This window comes from Semicossyphus pulcher, unplaced genomic scaffold (genome assembly GCF_022749685.1).
Source record: "Semicossyphus pulcher isolate SPU_LCO1_2020_fin unplaced genomic scaffold, fSemPul1.0.p SCAF_1, whole genome shotgun sequence".
Lineage (NCBI taxonomy): Eukaryota > Metazoa > Chordata > Actinopteri > Labriformes > Labridae > Semicossyphus > Semicossyphus pulcher.
This window is the reverse complement of record NW_027211603.1, coordinates 9830795-9848364: the sequence shown is the minus strand read 5'-3', so window position 1 is coordinate 9848364 and position 17570 is coordinate 9830795. Positions and strand designations below refer to the sequence as shown.

Genomic DNA, 17570 nt, shown 5'->3' with positions numbered 1-17570 from the left:
ACGGAGGGACGACGGGGTAAATCTGCGAGACACAACTGAAGTGATACGAGGAGAAAGACGAGATGAAGGAGGAGGAAAGGAAAGAGGGTGAAATGCTGCAGCCCTCCCCTCTGTCTCATCCCCCTTAAGTCAGTGCTGACTGTGTGTAGCAGTGCCTCCACCCCCCCCCCCCCCCCCCCCCCCCCCTCCTCCTCCTCCTCCCCCTCCTTACTCTGTGGAATGGGGTTTACATAACCCACTGCAGTCTGAGATAACGCAGCACACCACTACCGACAGCACCTTGTTTCTCCCGAGGCAACAAAGGCACACAACATTTGCATGAAGCTGCATTAAACATTCATAGTGTGTGGACTATGTATAGCTTAGCATTCGCTATCGTGAGGAGGCTAGTTTAAACTCACTGCTGCATGCGCAAGCATCTGCACACACAGATACAGACACATACATATACACAGGCCTGTTCTGAGTCAATGATACAAAAACGCCAAGGCTGCTTGGTACAACTTGTCCTCAGCTATGGAGTGTTTGAGTCCCAGTATAAACTCATTTTAACAGAGCAGATTCATCATGAATTTTTAGGGAACTGATCCAAACACCAAGAAAAACATCAAATGTTCTTTAAGCCACTGTAAAAATGGAGCAATATTTACAATAATATTTATGTTTTTTAACATTTAGGTTGTTTCTGTAGATTATTCTTACCTTGTTTATGTGGTTTGCAGGGTGCAGTGGTTAGCGCTGTCGCCTCACAGCTAGAAGGTTCCTGGTTCGAATCCAGGTATGTGGGCCTTTCTGTGTGGAGTTTGCATGTTCTCTATGTGCATACATGGGTTCCCTCCTGGTACTCCGGCTTCCTCCAACAGTCCAAAGACATGCTCGTCAGGTTAATTGGTGAGCGTGAATGGATGTCTGTCTCTGTGTTTCAGCCCTGTGATTGACAGGCGATCAGTCCAGGGTGTACCGATGACAGCTGGGATAGGCTCCAGCCCCCCGTGACCCTGGGCAGGATAAGCGGTATAGATGCCAACAGCATATTCTTAGTACAGTTAGATTATACAGTAGCACAGTCAATCAAGTCTTATAATCCAGAAACGGTTGCCATATCTTGTAAAATGTTTTGGTCTTATTCCTCCGCCAGTAAGTTGTTTTCTCTCGGGTTGCACAGCTGCTGATTTCAGAAAGGCAGGCGGACATCTGAATTCCTCTTTAATGTGATGCATTAAACATTTTCATGTATTTTCTACCTCACCCACACATGCTTTTATTTTTTCTTCTTTTGCATTGTTGTGTGAGACTAATCTACCCCGTCCGCAGGCCTGTACTGCGTGAAAGGTACTTATCTGTGTACTGACATTAGTCTGTGGCCACATCAAAGCAGTGTGTGTGTCCGGCGTGTGTGTGTGTGTGTGGCTAAGAGAGGCCGTTGCCAAGAGAGAGAATGCAGCCAATTTATGTAACTCTTACTTAATCGCTTTGCTGGTGTTTCACCAGTTTTGTACCCTGTGTGGCAGCAGCCAGTTCAGTCTGGACCGGACTGGGCGGGAGGTCGGATTGGAGGGCTGTTATCCATCTCTGGGAACCTGGTTTAATGCTCCTGTGTGTGTGTGTGTGTGTGTGTGTGTGTGTGTGTGTGTGTGTGTGTGTGTGTGTGTGTGTGTGTGTGTGTGTGTGTGTGTGACAGAGTGCGTCATTCTGGCTGATGAACTAGAATCAGTAACCAGGACTGTTGTTCTCTACATTCCCCTGTGACTCTGAGCCTGAATAGAGATCAAGTCAGAATACCTCACCCAACCTCGCTGGCCTTTGAACAACTGGAGCACTGACGCACCTAACCGCCCTGAAATGCTTTCTTAGTGTCCTCCAGTTTCTATTTTTAGATCTTTTAAGATCACGTCACTGTGTTTTCCATTATTGCCGACTAATGGCATTTTGGAAGTGAAACATGTTTGGCATCTCACAAAGGTCACAATGATAATATTTACTGTAAGATACAACGCTGCAACAGTTAAGTAAATAATGATCTTTCTTGTTATACAGATTATTGTGTTTTTTTAACAAGCTGAAACATTTTTTGTCACCCAATATAATCACATAATCCATTTGAGCCTAAGTGGCTCCCTGGGTGGAAACGTTGGTCCGTGTAGACTGTTTAGTCTGTTATCAACACATCGCTATGAACCACACTGAAACATTTCATTTAATTAATCGCCATAAAATTCTGAACATACATTTCTGGTCTGCAGTGAACCAAGAAGCGCTAATAAGCTCATGCTAAGGTGCTAAAAAATAGGGAATATGGTGAATATTACACCTGCTTAAATTAATAATCTCAAAGATTTTCATTCAAATAAATGTCTGTTAAATCACTATCTATCGCCAAATGAGGTAACACCATGGTGATTGAGCCTCTGGCCCACTGCAGTATAAAGTATTATTATGGACTGGGTGTCGTTGGCAACTTTCGTGGAAAAAGTCACAAGCAGCGCCCAGTTAGTGACGCAGTGGTTGGCGTGTCAGAGAGGGTGGGCGGAGCTAAGCGGCTGCTTTTCCGCTCTCTGCAAGTGTTGCGAGTAAACAGTAATCTACTATGGCTGAACAAACAAAGAAAAGATGGATGACTACAGATACAACTTCAAAAATAAGTGAAAATCCAAAGAAAAAGAAACAAATTGGACGCTCAGATGAAGCCAAACAGTCTAAAAAGGAAAGCGACCGTCAGCGAGGAAAATCAAGAGTTACAACCGGAGCCAACCGTGGACGTCACACATGCAACACTGTCTGGATATCTGGGAAGTGTGCTCCCACACTTACCCTTTACACCATAGGTGCCGCCAAAGAGAACAAAACTGAGATCTTTGACAATTTTAACATATTAGCATGCTAACATTAGCATTTGGTTCAAAGCAACACTATGACTGTACCATTATGTAAACACTTCTTGTGAATTTTACATTTTGGTTTGTAGCTATTGACAAAAACCTTAAATATATATGTAAATATATATTTTGGTATTTAAAAACCTGTCTCTAAATGTGATAATTGTCACATTTTGGCTACAACTCTTTCTTTCCTGTAAGTATAGTTCTGACAGCCAATGAGTGCTCCATAGATTTTTTTTAAAGGTGCTAAAGGTAAAAACAAGAGTCCTGCAGTTGGACAAAAAGACTGATTTTTCCAGTGTAGCTCTTGTTGTCAAAACCTGATTAATTCTAATTAAATGGGCTGTAAAATCCACCAGTATTTTCACGCAGCAGTGTCTTCAAGTCGTGGATGCTTGGCAGAGGTAGGAGAGCTGTTTTTACTGTATAAATGTCCTCACTCTCTTTCCTGCAGGCAAGTTGAGGAGGGATCTTCTCTCAGTTCTGCAGCTCCTTTGTCTCAATTCCCAGATCCTCTAATCTTCTGCCTCTCCTGTCAGATGGGTTTAGCCGGTTCTTTCACCGTCATATAAGATTTATCCCCAAACTACCCCCTCCACCTCTTTGCTCGAGGGCAATTTTTCTTCTATATGAACCGCATGAACTGAACTGGCACACGAACTGGAACACTTGCCAATGTTCTGCTTTGTTACGGGAATGATGGGTATGCCTTTGTGTGTCCCTGTTTGGCTATTAACCTCATTTAATCTCAAACAAACCTACAACATTTACCCCCTTAACCTCCTTTTTGTTTGGAAGGCAGACCAAGTTGTGCGTTTCATAATCTCACAACAGTGTGACTCAGACGTATGAATCACAATGTTACAAAATATATTTCAAAAATTGTCTTTTGGAAGCTTCTGTTACATAAGACAACCATTTCTTTATTTTTACCTCAGCTGTACAGAACATAAACAATCGCACGCACACGCACACACACACATGCACGCACACACGGGTCTTAAGAAAATCTACAAAACAAGATATGGCTGTTTATATGCCATGTGGGCACCGAGCACTGATAACACAGTGGTATGATAAAAAAAAAAAGAATTATTCGTCATCCTCTTCCTCCTCCTCCACCTCCTCCTCCTCTTCCTCGTCGCTTATGACATATTTCTTTGCTTTCTTGGTGGCCATCTCTTCGTCGTCCTCCGCCTTCCTCTTGCCCGACCCCTCGCCCTCCTGCACAGAACACAACAGCAGAGATGACTCTGATGTGAAGTAGCAGCCATGCTGACAGCAGCAGACATTCTGTACAGCTGCTCAGTACTTTCTGTTTGTCCTATTACGGCTGCCTTTCTTGTTTTCTGGCAAAAAAAAAGTTTGTGCAGAAACAGTTTGTGCAGAATTAAGTGCATGTTCTTTAGAAGGACAAGTAATACCAGTCCTGCTCCAGATCACATGAGGGTAATGAGACAAGTTTACATTTTAACCTACACTGTGTCCTGGATCACACTGCCCCCTGTCTGTCCAGCAGGATACTATTTTATTTAGTTCTTAATTGTGCTAAATAAATAAATAAATAAATAAATAAATAAATAAAGACGTACAATAAAACATAAAAGAGGAAATGTGGGTTGAGCTAAATTCCTGAGGAACCCACCGAACATTTAATTTAGGGAGCGTCTGCAAAGCCTGGCCACAAATTTAAAAGCAGATTTTGGTCATTTTCGAATGTCTATAAGAGGGAAGAGAAGACAGCCTACAAACATTTACTTACTACTGCACAGTTTTACAAGAGACTGTTTAGGTGTTTTTAAAAAAAAAAAAGGGGGAATGAAAACTGGCCAAGGCTAGGTCTGGAGAATTGTATGTGTTGTATAGCGACCTAAGACCTAAAACCTAAAATGTTCCTTGAATCAGCATCTCTCTCTACATGTCATGGCCAGCCCAGTCCAGATCTGAACCCAACTGAAAACCTCCTGAATGTGATCAAGAGGACATGGATGGTCACAAGCCTTCGAACAAAGCCGAGCTGCTTCAGTTTTTGCTCCAAGAGTGGCCTAACGTCACACAACAGCAATGTGACAGACTGGTGGAGAGCATGCAAAGACGCATGAAAGCTGTGATTAAAAACCAGGTTATTCCAACAAATACTGACTTCTGAACTCTTCCTGAGTTGAAACATTCTGTTGTTTAAACATGAACTTGTTTTCTTTGCATTATTCGAGGTCTGAAAAACATCTTTTTTGCATCTTTTGGTTAACCAGTGGTAATTTTCTGCAAATAAAAGACCTAAATGAGAATATTTGATTTGGAAGTAGAGAGAAATGTTTACAATAAAACAAATTCCATTTTACACAAAAACAAACCTGTAAATAGTAGAAGCAGAGAAAAACATATTTTTGCCTCAGAGCTATAGTCACTAAAAAACACTTAAAGCCCCCCTCCAGTGTTTAACCTTGTAAACATCTCCATGTGGTGTTGTTTATATGCTACAAGACATATCAGGGACAACATAAGCAGTCATCTCCATGGCTGGGCCTGTCTGCTTTTAAACTGCAGTGTACCAAGGACAGGCTGAACCACACGTTTTCAGATTGGCAGGTTTGAGACGTCACAAACCTAAGGAGCCAATCCCGTTAATGGACGGGGTGGCGCTATGCATATCATTATGTGTAACCTATGGCGACCACTTTGGTGATGTGCGAGCCAGCTGTAACCGTCATCGTAATTTTTGCAAACTCAATACTGACTACTCATGTAAACGTTACTACTACTAATTACTACATTTCAAGCTAGCTAAGTTTCAACAAGTTGCAGCTAAACGATGGCAGAGACGAGTTTTGTTTTGGGTGCAACTGAGGGGGCGGTTGAAAACTGCATAGTGGGCGGGGACTATGCAGATTCAGGAATCTTTAATGAGGGAGAAGGAGGAGATGCTTGGGAGGATTTTTACAAGGTAATTAAAAATTAAAAAAACACTATGGGAGCTGGTCTTTAAAGGAAATGGGAACGAAATTGTTAAGAAACTAAAATGATAAAGTACCTGTCTAAAATATATTCATGTTGAAGATGTTTAAAAACCCCAGGGTTGTAATAATGGGGTAGTATGAGCTTTCTAGCTAAACTAATTTTCTTTGTAATTAAAAAATAAAATAGAGACAGGTTTTATATGCACTTGACTATATCACCATAAGATATTAAAGAATAAATCATCGAGTAAGCACGTTTTTCTTGACCTAATTATCTTATAATCCCCAAAGTTTAACAGAACTTTATTAGGTGCATAAGATATGTCCTATTTCCAGTTCATCCTGTCATCAATAATTACGCCTCAAAGTAAACATAGTACACATATTTGTGCGTTATTAGCGATGACAATGGGCTGGAGATGATCTTAGAGAGCTCTATATTTAGGCCTGAAGATATATAATATGATCATATAACATCTTCTACCACACCCACCTCATCACTGTCGAGCTTCTTGGCCTTCATCAGCCTCTGGGCCTTGTCATCGTCAGAGCCTTCGTCACTGTCTGACGAGTAGATCCTCGCTCGCTCCTCTGGATCAGGAAAAGGGCAAAGTTCATTAGACCTCAGTGACTTAAAAAAAAACTTGCAAGAAAGAATAAAAAGTGACCGTGGTAAACATCAAATCATCATCACCTCTCAGGCCTCCTCCTCCCTTGTATTTGCTCTTGATGGCTGCCAGGCTGATGGCTTCCTCGCCCTCCTCCTCGTCATCGTAGCGGTCGGGCTCCAGGTAGCTGCTGCTCAGGCCTCTCTGGTGCTGCTTCTCCCTCATCCTCCTCTGCTGGGACTCTCTGCGGATAGAAGCTCGCAGACGCTCCTCCTCTTTCTGCAGGGGGAGACACACGTGGGAATTAATGATGTACACAAGCTTCAAGTTTGATGTGGTGTTTCTGTTGGATTCACTATAAAGTAATTCTCTGACGGGTTTGGGTTAGAAGGAAAATTTCATAAAGCCATTCCGTTTCTTCAGAGTCTGTTGTCTGTACTTTGTCTCACATCTATCTCTTAGGCAACCCTTGCTTATTGTTTTGTCATTAATACAACATGGCTGCTGTAACTATACAATGTTCTTCTGGGTAAAATAAAGTACTAAATTAATTTGATATCTTATGTAAGACAAAGAAAAGAATGGGGAGGGTGGGGCCGACAGTTGAAGGCCTGAGGCTACAGTTTAATTGCAGATGTTGCAAACACATGGGATGCGTCCAACTCTAAAATACGTGACACAAATTAGCTGCAAGAGCAACCGAACAGCAGCCATGTTGATCAGTTCTAGGGCTGTCAACGAATATTGTAAATTCCAATATATAACCGAATTGTAGTAAAAAAAACGCCTATACGGATCAGTATAGGTATGTTGATGGGGCGGCTGTGGCTCAGTGGTAGAGTCTGTCGTCTGTCAGTCGAAATGTTGGGGGTTCGATCTCTGACTGCTACAGCCACATGTGGAAGTGTCCTTGGGCAAGACACTGAACCCCAATTGCCCCAGGTGGCATAGCCTTCAGGTATGAATGCATTGATCCTGACTGGAAATTGGCACTTAGGTCACGTGAATGGGTGAATGTTACATGTAGTGTAAAAGCAGCTTTAAGTGGCTGGAAGACTAGAAATGCGCTATATAAGTACAGTCCATTTACCATTTGATTATTTTAAAACACATGTTTATGTTTAAATAAATCTTTGCACGTACATATTGCCAAAAGTTAATATACATTTACAGATTCTACATAGAAAAGTAGAAGCTGTAGGCAGGGACGTGGATTTCCGGTAAGGCAAGTGTTCTGTTTGAACTACACTTGTAGTCCGAGTAATATTGACTAATCACGTATCAGCAGGCTGCGGCGTATGCAGGAAAAACAGTCTGTGAGGAGAGCAAAAGCAGGCAAGAAAACGGGTTCTCTTTCTGTAACAGTGCAGCACGTGGAAAAAGGAAGTCTTGGCGGGAAGTCGATTATCGCTCACTGCCCGGCACGTTCACCGGTGTCCCGGGAGGCTATATTGTCTCAGACTATACCCGATGGGATCCGTGATTGGGCAAAAGTAGATATTCAAAAAGTTTTTATAGAAGGAATAATCAAGTCATGTTTGGTCAAATCCGACAGCACTTATCTGTTCACATAAGCTACAAAGAGTTAAATAAGGACTAGCAGCTTGACTGTCTGACAGATATGGTAGATCATATATGACCAGAGTGTACAGAAGCAAAAAACCTTAGTCTTATCAATGTTTGCAGATCTGTCCCCATCTGTCAGACTGATGCTGGCTCCCACACCAAAAAATGTAAGTCATCCCCCGGCTGAATAAGCTCTGCTTGGCTGTTTCCAAGTGTAGAAGCCCAATAAAAAACAAACAACAAATTGCTCAACCTCCTGTTGTTGTTTAATGCCAGTACAAACACAACGGGTAAGAACAATTAAAAATGGATGGAGGAGAGTGGATTTTATTAAGATACTTAATGTTAACAGCTCCTACAGATCATGCTGAAGTCAGACTACATTGTTACGTACACTGATGTTTATAAAGTCTCACTTGGTATCAGAGTTGTGTTTCTATGTAAAACAACCAGAATAGATCAACGCTGCACATCTTCACCAGGTGCAGTCATGCTGCCTCAGTGAAACTGTAAACTTTGCTATCTGCAGCACATGTCTGGGTTGACAGTAGATACACAAGCTGCCCCCACCCCTGACTTGCTGACACTATTTCCATTCGACTTGCCACTGTGGGACCTTATTATGTAAGCATGTCAGGGTATGACTTTATGTAACCAAGCCTGATGCTTGTCACCAACTGGCCCCATGCAACCTTTTTAGGTCTCCGTGGTAACAAAAGCATTCTCGGGCCGGGGGACAGGAAAGACAAACAGAGCGGGAACAGATGGACAGAGTGTGTGTGAGAGCATGTTACCTTGATCATTTCGTTGCGATGCGACTCAGGATCCCGTCCAGCCATGGGGAGGATTCGGATCTTCTGCGTCTTTGAGCAGCGGTCAGCCAAGGACAGGGTCATCTTCCTGTGGGTGGCGCTGTCTGTGGAGTGCGGCCTGGAAGTACAAAAGAAACACAACACCACTGTCAGACTGTGTTTATCTCTCTTTATACTTCTTTAAAACATTGGGGCAGCTGTGAGTGAGCAGTTTTCATCCCTCCTGAGTTTTTATCCTTTTTCAGGTAATTGGCAAGAAAAACCTCATTACAATGCAAAAAGATGCATTTGCATTGCAAATTGGCAAAAACAACAGTCAACTGCCAAACCTGTTTAAGTCTACACTCATAGAGCTACCATGTGGAGTTTTTCTCTGCTAGCAGTGCTATAGAACAAGGTTCTGGCAGGAATATGCATTACAAGGTGGACAAAGTGATGCATTTTCCTGCCAATGGTTTCTTGCTCGTCCACTGTCTGACAGTTAAAGTACAAAGAAACAACAGTGAAGCAGAGGAAGACAGCGACCACGGAAACCATGTAGGTTTATATTAATATATGATTTGCAAATGTTTCGTGAGGAAGGAGATACATTTTAAATGTTTTTAAAGTAATAATCTTGAAAATTTCATTTAAATAAAAGTCACTATCTATCGCCGAATGAGGTAACACAATGGTGATTGAGCCTCTGGCCCACTGATGAAAGCCTTTGCATATATAGTCTTATTACAGACTGGGTGTCTGTGGAGACTTTTGTGGAAAAAAATCACAAGCAGCGCCCAGTTAGTGACGCGTTTTCCATCAGCCAGCAGTGGTTGGTCTGCCAGAGAGGGTAGGCGGAGCTAAGCGGTTGCTTAGTGTTGCGAGTAAACAGTTAAGTAAATAATGATCTTTCTTGTTATACAGATTATTGTGTTTTTTTAACAAGCTGAAACATTTTTTTGTCACCCAATATAATCACATAATCCATTTGAGCCTAAGTGGCTGCCTGGTTGGAAACACTGGTCTGTGTAGACTGTTTAGTCTGTTATCAACACATCGCTATGAACCACACTGAAACATTTCATTTAATTAATCGCCATAAAATTCTGAACATACATTTCTGGTCTGCAGTGAACCAAGAAGCGCTAATAAGCTCATGCTAACGTGCTAAAAAATAGGGAATATGGTGAATATTACACCTGCTTAAATTAATAATCTCAAAGATTTTCATTTAAATAAATGTCTGTTAAATCACTATTTATCGCCAAATGAGGAAACACAATGGTGATTGAGCCTCTGGCCCACTGCAGTATATAGTATTGTTATGGACTGGGTGTCGTTGGCAACTTTCGTGGAAAAAGTCAAAAGCGGCGCCCAGTTAGTGACGCGTTTTCAATTACCCAGCAGTGGTTGGTCTGCCAGAGAGGGTAGGCGGAGCTAAGAAGTTGCTTAGTGTTGCGAGTAAACAGTAATCTACTATGGCTGAACAAACAAAGAAAAGATGGATGACTTCAGATACAACTTCAAAAATAAGTGAAAATCCAAAGAAGAAGAAACAAATTGGACGCTCAGATGAAGACAAACAGTCTGAAAAGGAAAGCGACCGTCAGCGAGGAAAATCAAGAGTTACAACCGGAGCCAACCGTGGACGTCACACATGCGACACTGTCTGGATATCTGGGAAGTGTGCTCCCGCAATTACCGCTTATCACCATAGGTGCCGCCAAAGAGAACGAAACTGAGATATTTGAGATCATAACTTTAAGTACAAATTTCCATTCAGTGTGTTATCTTAAATATGCTGACTGCAAACCAAAGTGTGCTTGTTTGCAGAAAACATAAACAGGGCACCTTCGGGCATCATACAACTCAGACTTTTAGGCTTAAAATTGGCAGCAAAGCACAGCTGTATTGCGGTTTTCCACATTGTCCCCAAACAGTAGGTCCTCTACCTTCCTTTTTCTATTATAAAATTACCTTTAAAAAGTCTTGGCAGTGCAATGGTTTCAGTGGAATAAGCATTTCATTCTGCTCCTGCCTGCATAGATAGCAACCATTTTTGCTGCCTCAGCTTTGTCATTTTCAAATAAGAAAATTGCTCAATTTACTCAACAGGAAAGAGTTTAAACGACTCCCTAAGTTATTAATTCATTCCTATTTTATTTTATGATCCTGCAAAGACAACTGGACAACCACAGAAGCATTACCATGTTCACTGTGACTATTGACAAATTGAGCCTCATTAATTAACCAGCAATAAAACTTAAGCTTAAACCCAGCATGCATCTTACTTCAATGTTCTTGTTCCATTAATATGTGAGGTGCCTAAAGCTCGTCTTAAAAAACACTGTTACCTAACCATGTGTACGCTGAGCAGCCTCAGCCCTAATTCCTACTCAAACTCTGCTCTGATGATTAGACCTGATCAGAACAAATGGTAATGTCCTGTCTGGGAGCGTGGAGGCCTGCGGTGCTTAAAAGCAGCTTTGGCCCGTGTCCTACTGGACCCATGTGGTCTGAGAAGACAGAACATCCTGGTGGACTTGTGGGCGCTAAGAGGCTTAATCAGCTTTTACTGGGAGAAACCTGGGGCAGCTTGCACAAGGTGATCCAGGGACTAACAACAACAGAGTACATTTCTGAACGGAGCTTGAATGAAGGCTGCCATTGTTGTTGTTTGGAATTAGAGGCACCCTGGGGCTTATGTAGAGCGAGTACGGCTGTCAGAGAGCCAGACAGAGGAGGAGTATCCCTGGCAACTCATAGCTTTAGCCCCTGGACTCAGGTCTTAATAGCAGCCTGTCACCAATACAACAATGGCATGTTAGTGTGTTACCTGAAGGTGAGTTTGGTTTTGAACACAGCTTGTCCCTGCAGTCCTGTGCCCTGTCGGATGAACAGGTGGTTGTGGTCTCCCTGGAGAGGAGCTTTGTAAACATCAAACACTTCGTTTCCCAGGTGTAGGGACATGCTGTGGCAAGAGAGAGACATTTCAGAAGCACGGAAAGTACAGAGCACCACCTGTTCACAGCACAATAACCTCAAACATCCAGCCTGGCATAGCACACACCTGCCGTCGGACCATTTGACTATGCGTGCGTTGCTCTCGCGTGCTTCATTTCCCTCCTCGTCTCTTTTGGCTCGCCACCGAATCGTATTCTCCACCTGTGAGAGAGAGAGAGAATAAACTAGTGTTGATAAAAACATGAGTCACTCTTGAATGTACTGAGATGAAGCTGCTCTCAATGTTTCTCCTTTTCAAACCACACATGCACATACACACATACCTTCAGTTTGAGCCTGGTCCGTCCCTCCTCATCCAGCATCTCTTCATCCTCAAATTCATCCTCATAGTATTGAGGATCAAAGGGTCTGTATAGGGGGATTTAATGACATTGTGAATAAATAAACCTTCAAGTTGCACAGTTAAGTGCTCAAGAGCCACAACATTTAGCTGAACACTTAAGTATAAACTCTTACAACTCTCCTCTTCTCTCTCAGCAGATGAAAAATAATCCTAATTTCTGTTTAAAGTGTCTGAAATGTGCTTCAGTCTTTTCCTTTCATTTAATAAGCTCATAAAGTAAAAGAAGTGTTCATCTTGTATTGATGACATTGCCATGGTTCTGACCTGGGCTCCACAGACAGGAAGTTGGGCAGCTTTACAAAATAAAGGTCGGATCCCAGGTCTGTGCTGACTTTTGGGATCTCCACTTCAATACGAGTTTCAGGCGCAGGCTCCTCTTCTGCATGCTCCCCCTCCATCCCATCCTCTGTATCCTGCACACACACACACACGCACACACACAATGAGAGAGAGAGAGAGAGAAGAAGAGAAAATGTATAATTCAATGACCTGTGATAATAAGGATTAGCTTCCAGAAGCTTAGCGAGCGGCTCAGAGAAAGAGAGATTTGGGAATTCTTATAAAAAAATGATTCTGTGTAATTAAAGCGGCTTAATGATCAGTGCAGGGAAGAGACGAGAGAGAGCAGGAGGGCAGACAGATACCAGAGGCTGTCCCGGGGTCGGAGGCTTCTCTGCATCGCTGTCAGAAGAGATGTCGTCCGCCTCTCCAAACAGGTCGTCTGCTGCCGATGCCTTAGCTGCAGGACAGAAAGGAAGGCATTTTAAGTATCTGATTAAGCAGCTAATAACACGTATTTACGAGTATAAAACAACAAGCTAATGTTTGCAGTAGAAGTCTTTGCTCAAATGTTTTCTTACGTTTCTTTGATCCAATATCGCTGTCTGAATCAGAGTCGGAGGCGGCTTTTGCTTTGGTTTTCTGTCTGAGGAAATCATCTTCACTATCACTGCCCTTTGGAGACTCTGAAAAATAAAACACAACATGTGATAAAAAAACATGTATAATTACCCTAATGGCAACATGGTATAAACCAGATGACAGGCTACACGAACACATGTAAATAAAGAGGAACATTATCGCACAAACATGACAAACAAGTTTCATAGCTCAGGATTAAATATTCACGTCTCTAATCCTCCTCAACGAAATCCAATGTTTGAAGATTTAAACAGAAGTCTGGTTAATGATCCAGTTCATGTACAACACTGTCTCTAACTTTACCACCAGACCCTGGGGGTTACCTGGCTTCCTGTTCCTCGGCCCCTCATCATCAGAGTTCTCCCTCTCTTCATCGGAGTAATGGCGTTTCTCCTCGTCCTCTGACTGGTCGCTCTTAGCTCCTCTCTCCCACTTCTCATCATCTGACTGGTTCTCCCTGCCGGAAGCATCTCCGTCAGAGTGAGGGGTGCCGGGCCCGGACTGTGGAGTGACCGGATCGCTGTGCACACTGTGTTTTTCAACAAACACAATCACAAAAAAAGTGTCTTGTGAAACAAATTGACATTATTCTGTGTTATCTTTCATTCACAAATCATTTCAAACAACCAAAATAAACAATTTGTCAGTTTGTCTCTCTTCGCGTTCTGTTCCCTTGTCTTTCTCTCAACCCCAAGCTCATTCACATTGCTGAATATGTAGATAAATAAAAACAGCTCACAAATATTTTGCTTAATTTTTCTCACAACAGCTCTGGACTGTAGCTTTAGCAAAAGTCTGGTGCAGCAGCAGGACACTCTATGTTCAGTTGACCTAATATAAACTACAGTTTGTGACTGTGCTCACTTATGCTCAATGAAGGAACTCAGACAACCCACTTGCACCCAATGCAACACTGTCTCATTTAAGCTGAGATTGCCTGATATAAATAAAGGCTGGATATATTTATTTGTTCTAAGGAGGTTTTTAAAAAAGTGACGGAGCTCTAGAGCAAAGAGAAATTAGCTGTTTCCGGCTCTGAATACACAGGAAACATTAGTTATTCCCCTCTCCCACCAAAATTAGCAAGTTGACGCAGGTTTTTGAGACCCGGGAAGACCCGCTCTCTCACTCCGCTGTCTTGCCAGTGTTGCTGCATCTCGTACGAAACAAAGAACTCAATCGGGGTAGTATGTTGTTCTTCTGTATTTATGCAATAGCTGGCGGAACTTCAATGCGCGTCACAGCATCGTGCCGGAAAGGGGCTGGAGATTAGGTTTCGTGCTCCCATCATTGCCGATCGGAGCCAAGGCGATAATTACCCGGGTCTACTGCAGAGTCATTTGACCCAGGTCTGAATGCCGATTGTAACCTTTCCCACTCAGCAAAAAAGCCGAGTGTTAGCAGGTTTTTTTCACCAGTGGCTTTAGTGTGATCAATTCATTGTCAGTTTAGTTTTTTTCATGGAATTTGTTAACATTAAAAAAGATACAAAATCACAACAGAAGGGTTTGACTGACTACAAATAGACCCACAATAACATATTAGTGCAATCATGCACTTCTTTGCAAGTCTCTAAATCAGCACCAACACCACACGCCCCTCTTCATCTAATGTTGTCTTGCTTAAACATCCAGGGTAGTTGGTGTACCTTCTGTCTGAGCGAATGCTGCCCCTCTCTGAGCGAGGGCTTCCTGCTCCAGACATCCCACTTCCAGCCGGGCTTCCTGCATCTGACCTGTGGCCTCCTTCCTCCTCATCGTCGTCTTCATCTCGATGGCCGCGCTCTGAGCCGCTGTGATGCTCTGCATCAGAGTGATCGTTCTCTCCCTGGTCTGAGTGCATGCTGGCGTCTGACTGGTTTCCTGACCTCTCAGACTGGTTGTCGCTGCCGCTGTGCTGACTGCGCCGACTGTGCTGACTGTGCTGCTCATCCTCACTGTCGTCTCCAAACAGCTCCTATGAGATGGAAGGAAAAGTGAGTTTAGTTGATGTACAGATCGATATTAATGACACAAGTCGCCTTGATTTCGAGAGAGATGTTCTAAAGATACTTTTTGTTTCTAGCAGGGTAAAAATGTATTCAGAGTGGATGAGCCCAGGGTTAAAAGGTTGGCTGATTGTCATATAACTGACAGTCCAATGTAGATATATAAACTCATGCCCAATAAAGTAAGAATGTAAGACTTGCTTTTACTCAACTACTACGCCTCAGAGTTCATTGAATGGGCTGAAACAGCATTTTAAAGGATGTTATCTGACCTACATGTTGTTGGACTGGAAGATAAATATCAGCTATGATAAAAGCATAAATGTTTTGACAATCTGGCAGATCATAGCTGACTTTTGTCCCTTTTGACACATAGTTACTCACCTTATTTATGCTGGCTTTTCCTGCCTCCTGGCCGTCATCGTCATCATCATCCCGTTCCCTCTCACTGTCACTGCCGCTGCCTGAGGCGTTGCTGGCCGATCGTGGTCTCTCCTGCTCTGAGTCTGAACCCGACCCAGAACCCGACTCTGAAACAAAACAAAGCAGATTGTTTTCAATTTTGGCCCAACATTATTTTATTATTATCAGTTCACAGTGGGGGAAGGCTGTTGGTAACTGACACATACATGCACATAACAGTTTTTCTTAATTGATCTTGCACTGTTTGATTGCTAATCATTTGTCTTAAATCACAGCATGACACAGCATTTCCCTGATAATTAATTTCCTCATCACATCATATTCAGATTTCACTGGTTTCACAGAGAGAAAGCCTGGACACTCAGATTAGATTGACTGGCTTCTCTAACTAACGATTATATGGATGCAGATAAAAAGTGATTTAACTATCCCGTTTTTATGAGTATTGCTTAGGCTCGGAGAATACTTTAACGTTTTTTTATGACGATGATGCAATGGTTGATTTAAGTTACTAGTTAAATCGAATCTCAAATCGTGATTCAAGTATTTTCTAGCGTTGTTTCCAAGCACATTAAGATTGATACTATACATGTGGCTGGTGAGAACATGTGCTTTGTAAATAAAGTTACTGTATAGTTTATTATTGCTAGAGAAAACGACTAGTAATAACTTGTTATCACGGGAAAACGGAGTAAATAAAATGTATGGATGTATGTCCGCTTAAGGCTTCTGTAACTTCCAGCTCGGATGACTAGCTTATGTAAACCCCATATGCTATTTTTGTCTAGCTTGTTACCGTACGCTAAATCTTAAAGAGCTAATTAAATAAAAAATAAAACAAACTTGCTTTGGTTTCAAACAATGCAAGCGTTTAGAAAACATCTTGACTATACATATACGTTGAATCAGTTACGTGCAGGCTCCACTTTTCCTTAGCATCATTCGGGCAAAGCTAGCTTAACTCTGGTTACCATAACAACAAAATACGGTAAACCAGCTAACTTCATATAACAAATAAGTCTTCCACCGGTCATCCAACATTACCTCGCTGCTCATTATCGCTGTCCCCATCACTGCCGAACAATTCATCCATGTCCGCCATTTCTTCCAAACTGAAGAAGAAACGTGACCTACAGGAAATGATAATAATGGAGAGGTTTTGTTTCCGAGTTCAAAATGAGGCTGACATGTTGATGCATTGATCATTACTAACCACAAGGGGGCGGTATACACCACGGTAAACTCACGGTCTGTGGCATACAGTCATTGGTCTGTGGGTTCAGGCTGCCATCATTATCTGATACTCCAGTAATTGGACTAATTGCATGTTTAAAAAATATTTTTCACTTTATAGACAATAAAATTGTTTAAAAAAACAAAACAACTCTATAGAAAAGATACAATAAAAGAAAAATAAGTATTTAATGTAATTTGAATAGTAGCTACTTTGAAGTACATTATTATTAAGTAGAATCTTGCATCAAATGTGTGAAACAATCTGCCATATTATTGGTAAAATAAAACCTGGACTTTTTTCTATTAAATTACATGTTTTTTTATTTTAGCAATATTTTAATGGTTTTCTATTGTGTGTAATCTATTATGTAATGGCACATGTATGATGTATCTTTGCCGTGTGATGCTAGGATAAGCTTCACAATATGAATATTATAGCAATGTTATTGTGAATCTATAGAGGATTATATAAAATGTGATTATTTTAATGCACATTTTAGCAGCTGTGGATGTATTGGAATTGTGTTCCTGTCTGTTCTTGGTTCTTCTTAAGTATTTCCACTGGTTGGGCGTCAGTGCAGCATTTATTGGTGTTTGACTTGGCAGCTACTGAAAAAAGTGAGTCAAATTTTTCCTAAAGCTCTGGTAGGCAGAACTGTGAATATATACAATACTGCTGCCAATTTCCAGGGCATGCATTGCTGGAAAAATACCTTAATCATTCACTGCCTATATCCATCGGCGCTATACTTGCTAATCCATGTGGGTCGCAGGGCATCATTTATCCTCTCACACCATGTTGACTGCTAAGTGCTCTGTCAACCTGTTCACCTGA

The 17570-nt window shown here is 42.0% G+C and overlaps 1 protein-coding gene across 1 annotated transcript; it reads right to left on the bottom strand.

The window, feature by feature from the left end:
- Positions 1-3787: 3787 nt before the first annotated feature.
- Positions 3788-16621, bottom strand: leo1 (LEO1 homolog, Paf1/RNA polymerase II complex component). The gene is made up of 14 exons (XM_069657865.1): positions 16544-16621; positions 15461-15606; positions 14738-15045; positions 13413-13618; positions 13029-13133; positions 12813-12907; positions 12433-12581; positions 12089-12173; positions 11872-11966; positions 11638-11772; positions 8805-8940; positions 6531-6723; positions 6330-6427; positions 3788-4103 (listed from the first exon to the last, which is right to left on the bottom strand). The coding sequence occupies exons 1-14, from the start codon at positions 16599-16601 to the stop codon at positions 3972-3974; spliced, it is 1941 nt and encodes a 646-aa protein (XP_069513966.1). The 5' UTR covers positions 16602-16621; the 3' UTR covers positions 3788-3971.
- Positions 16622-17570: the final 949 nt, after the last annotated feature.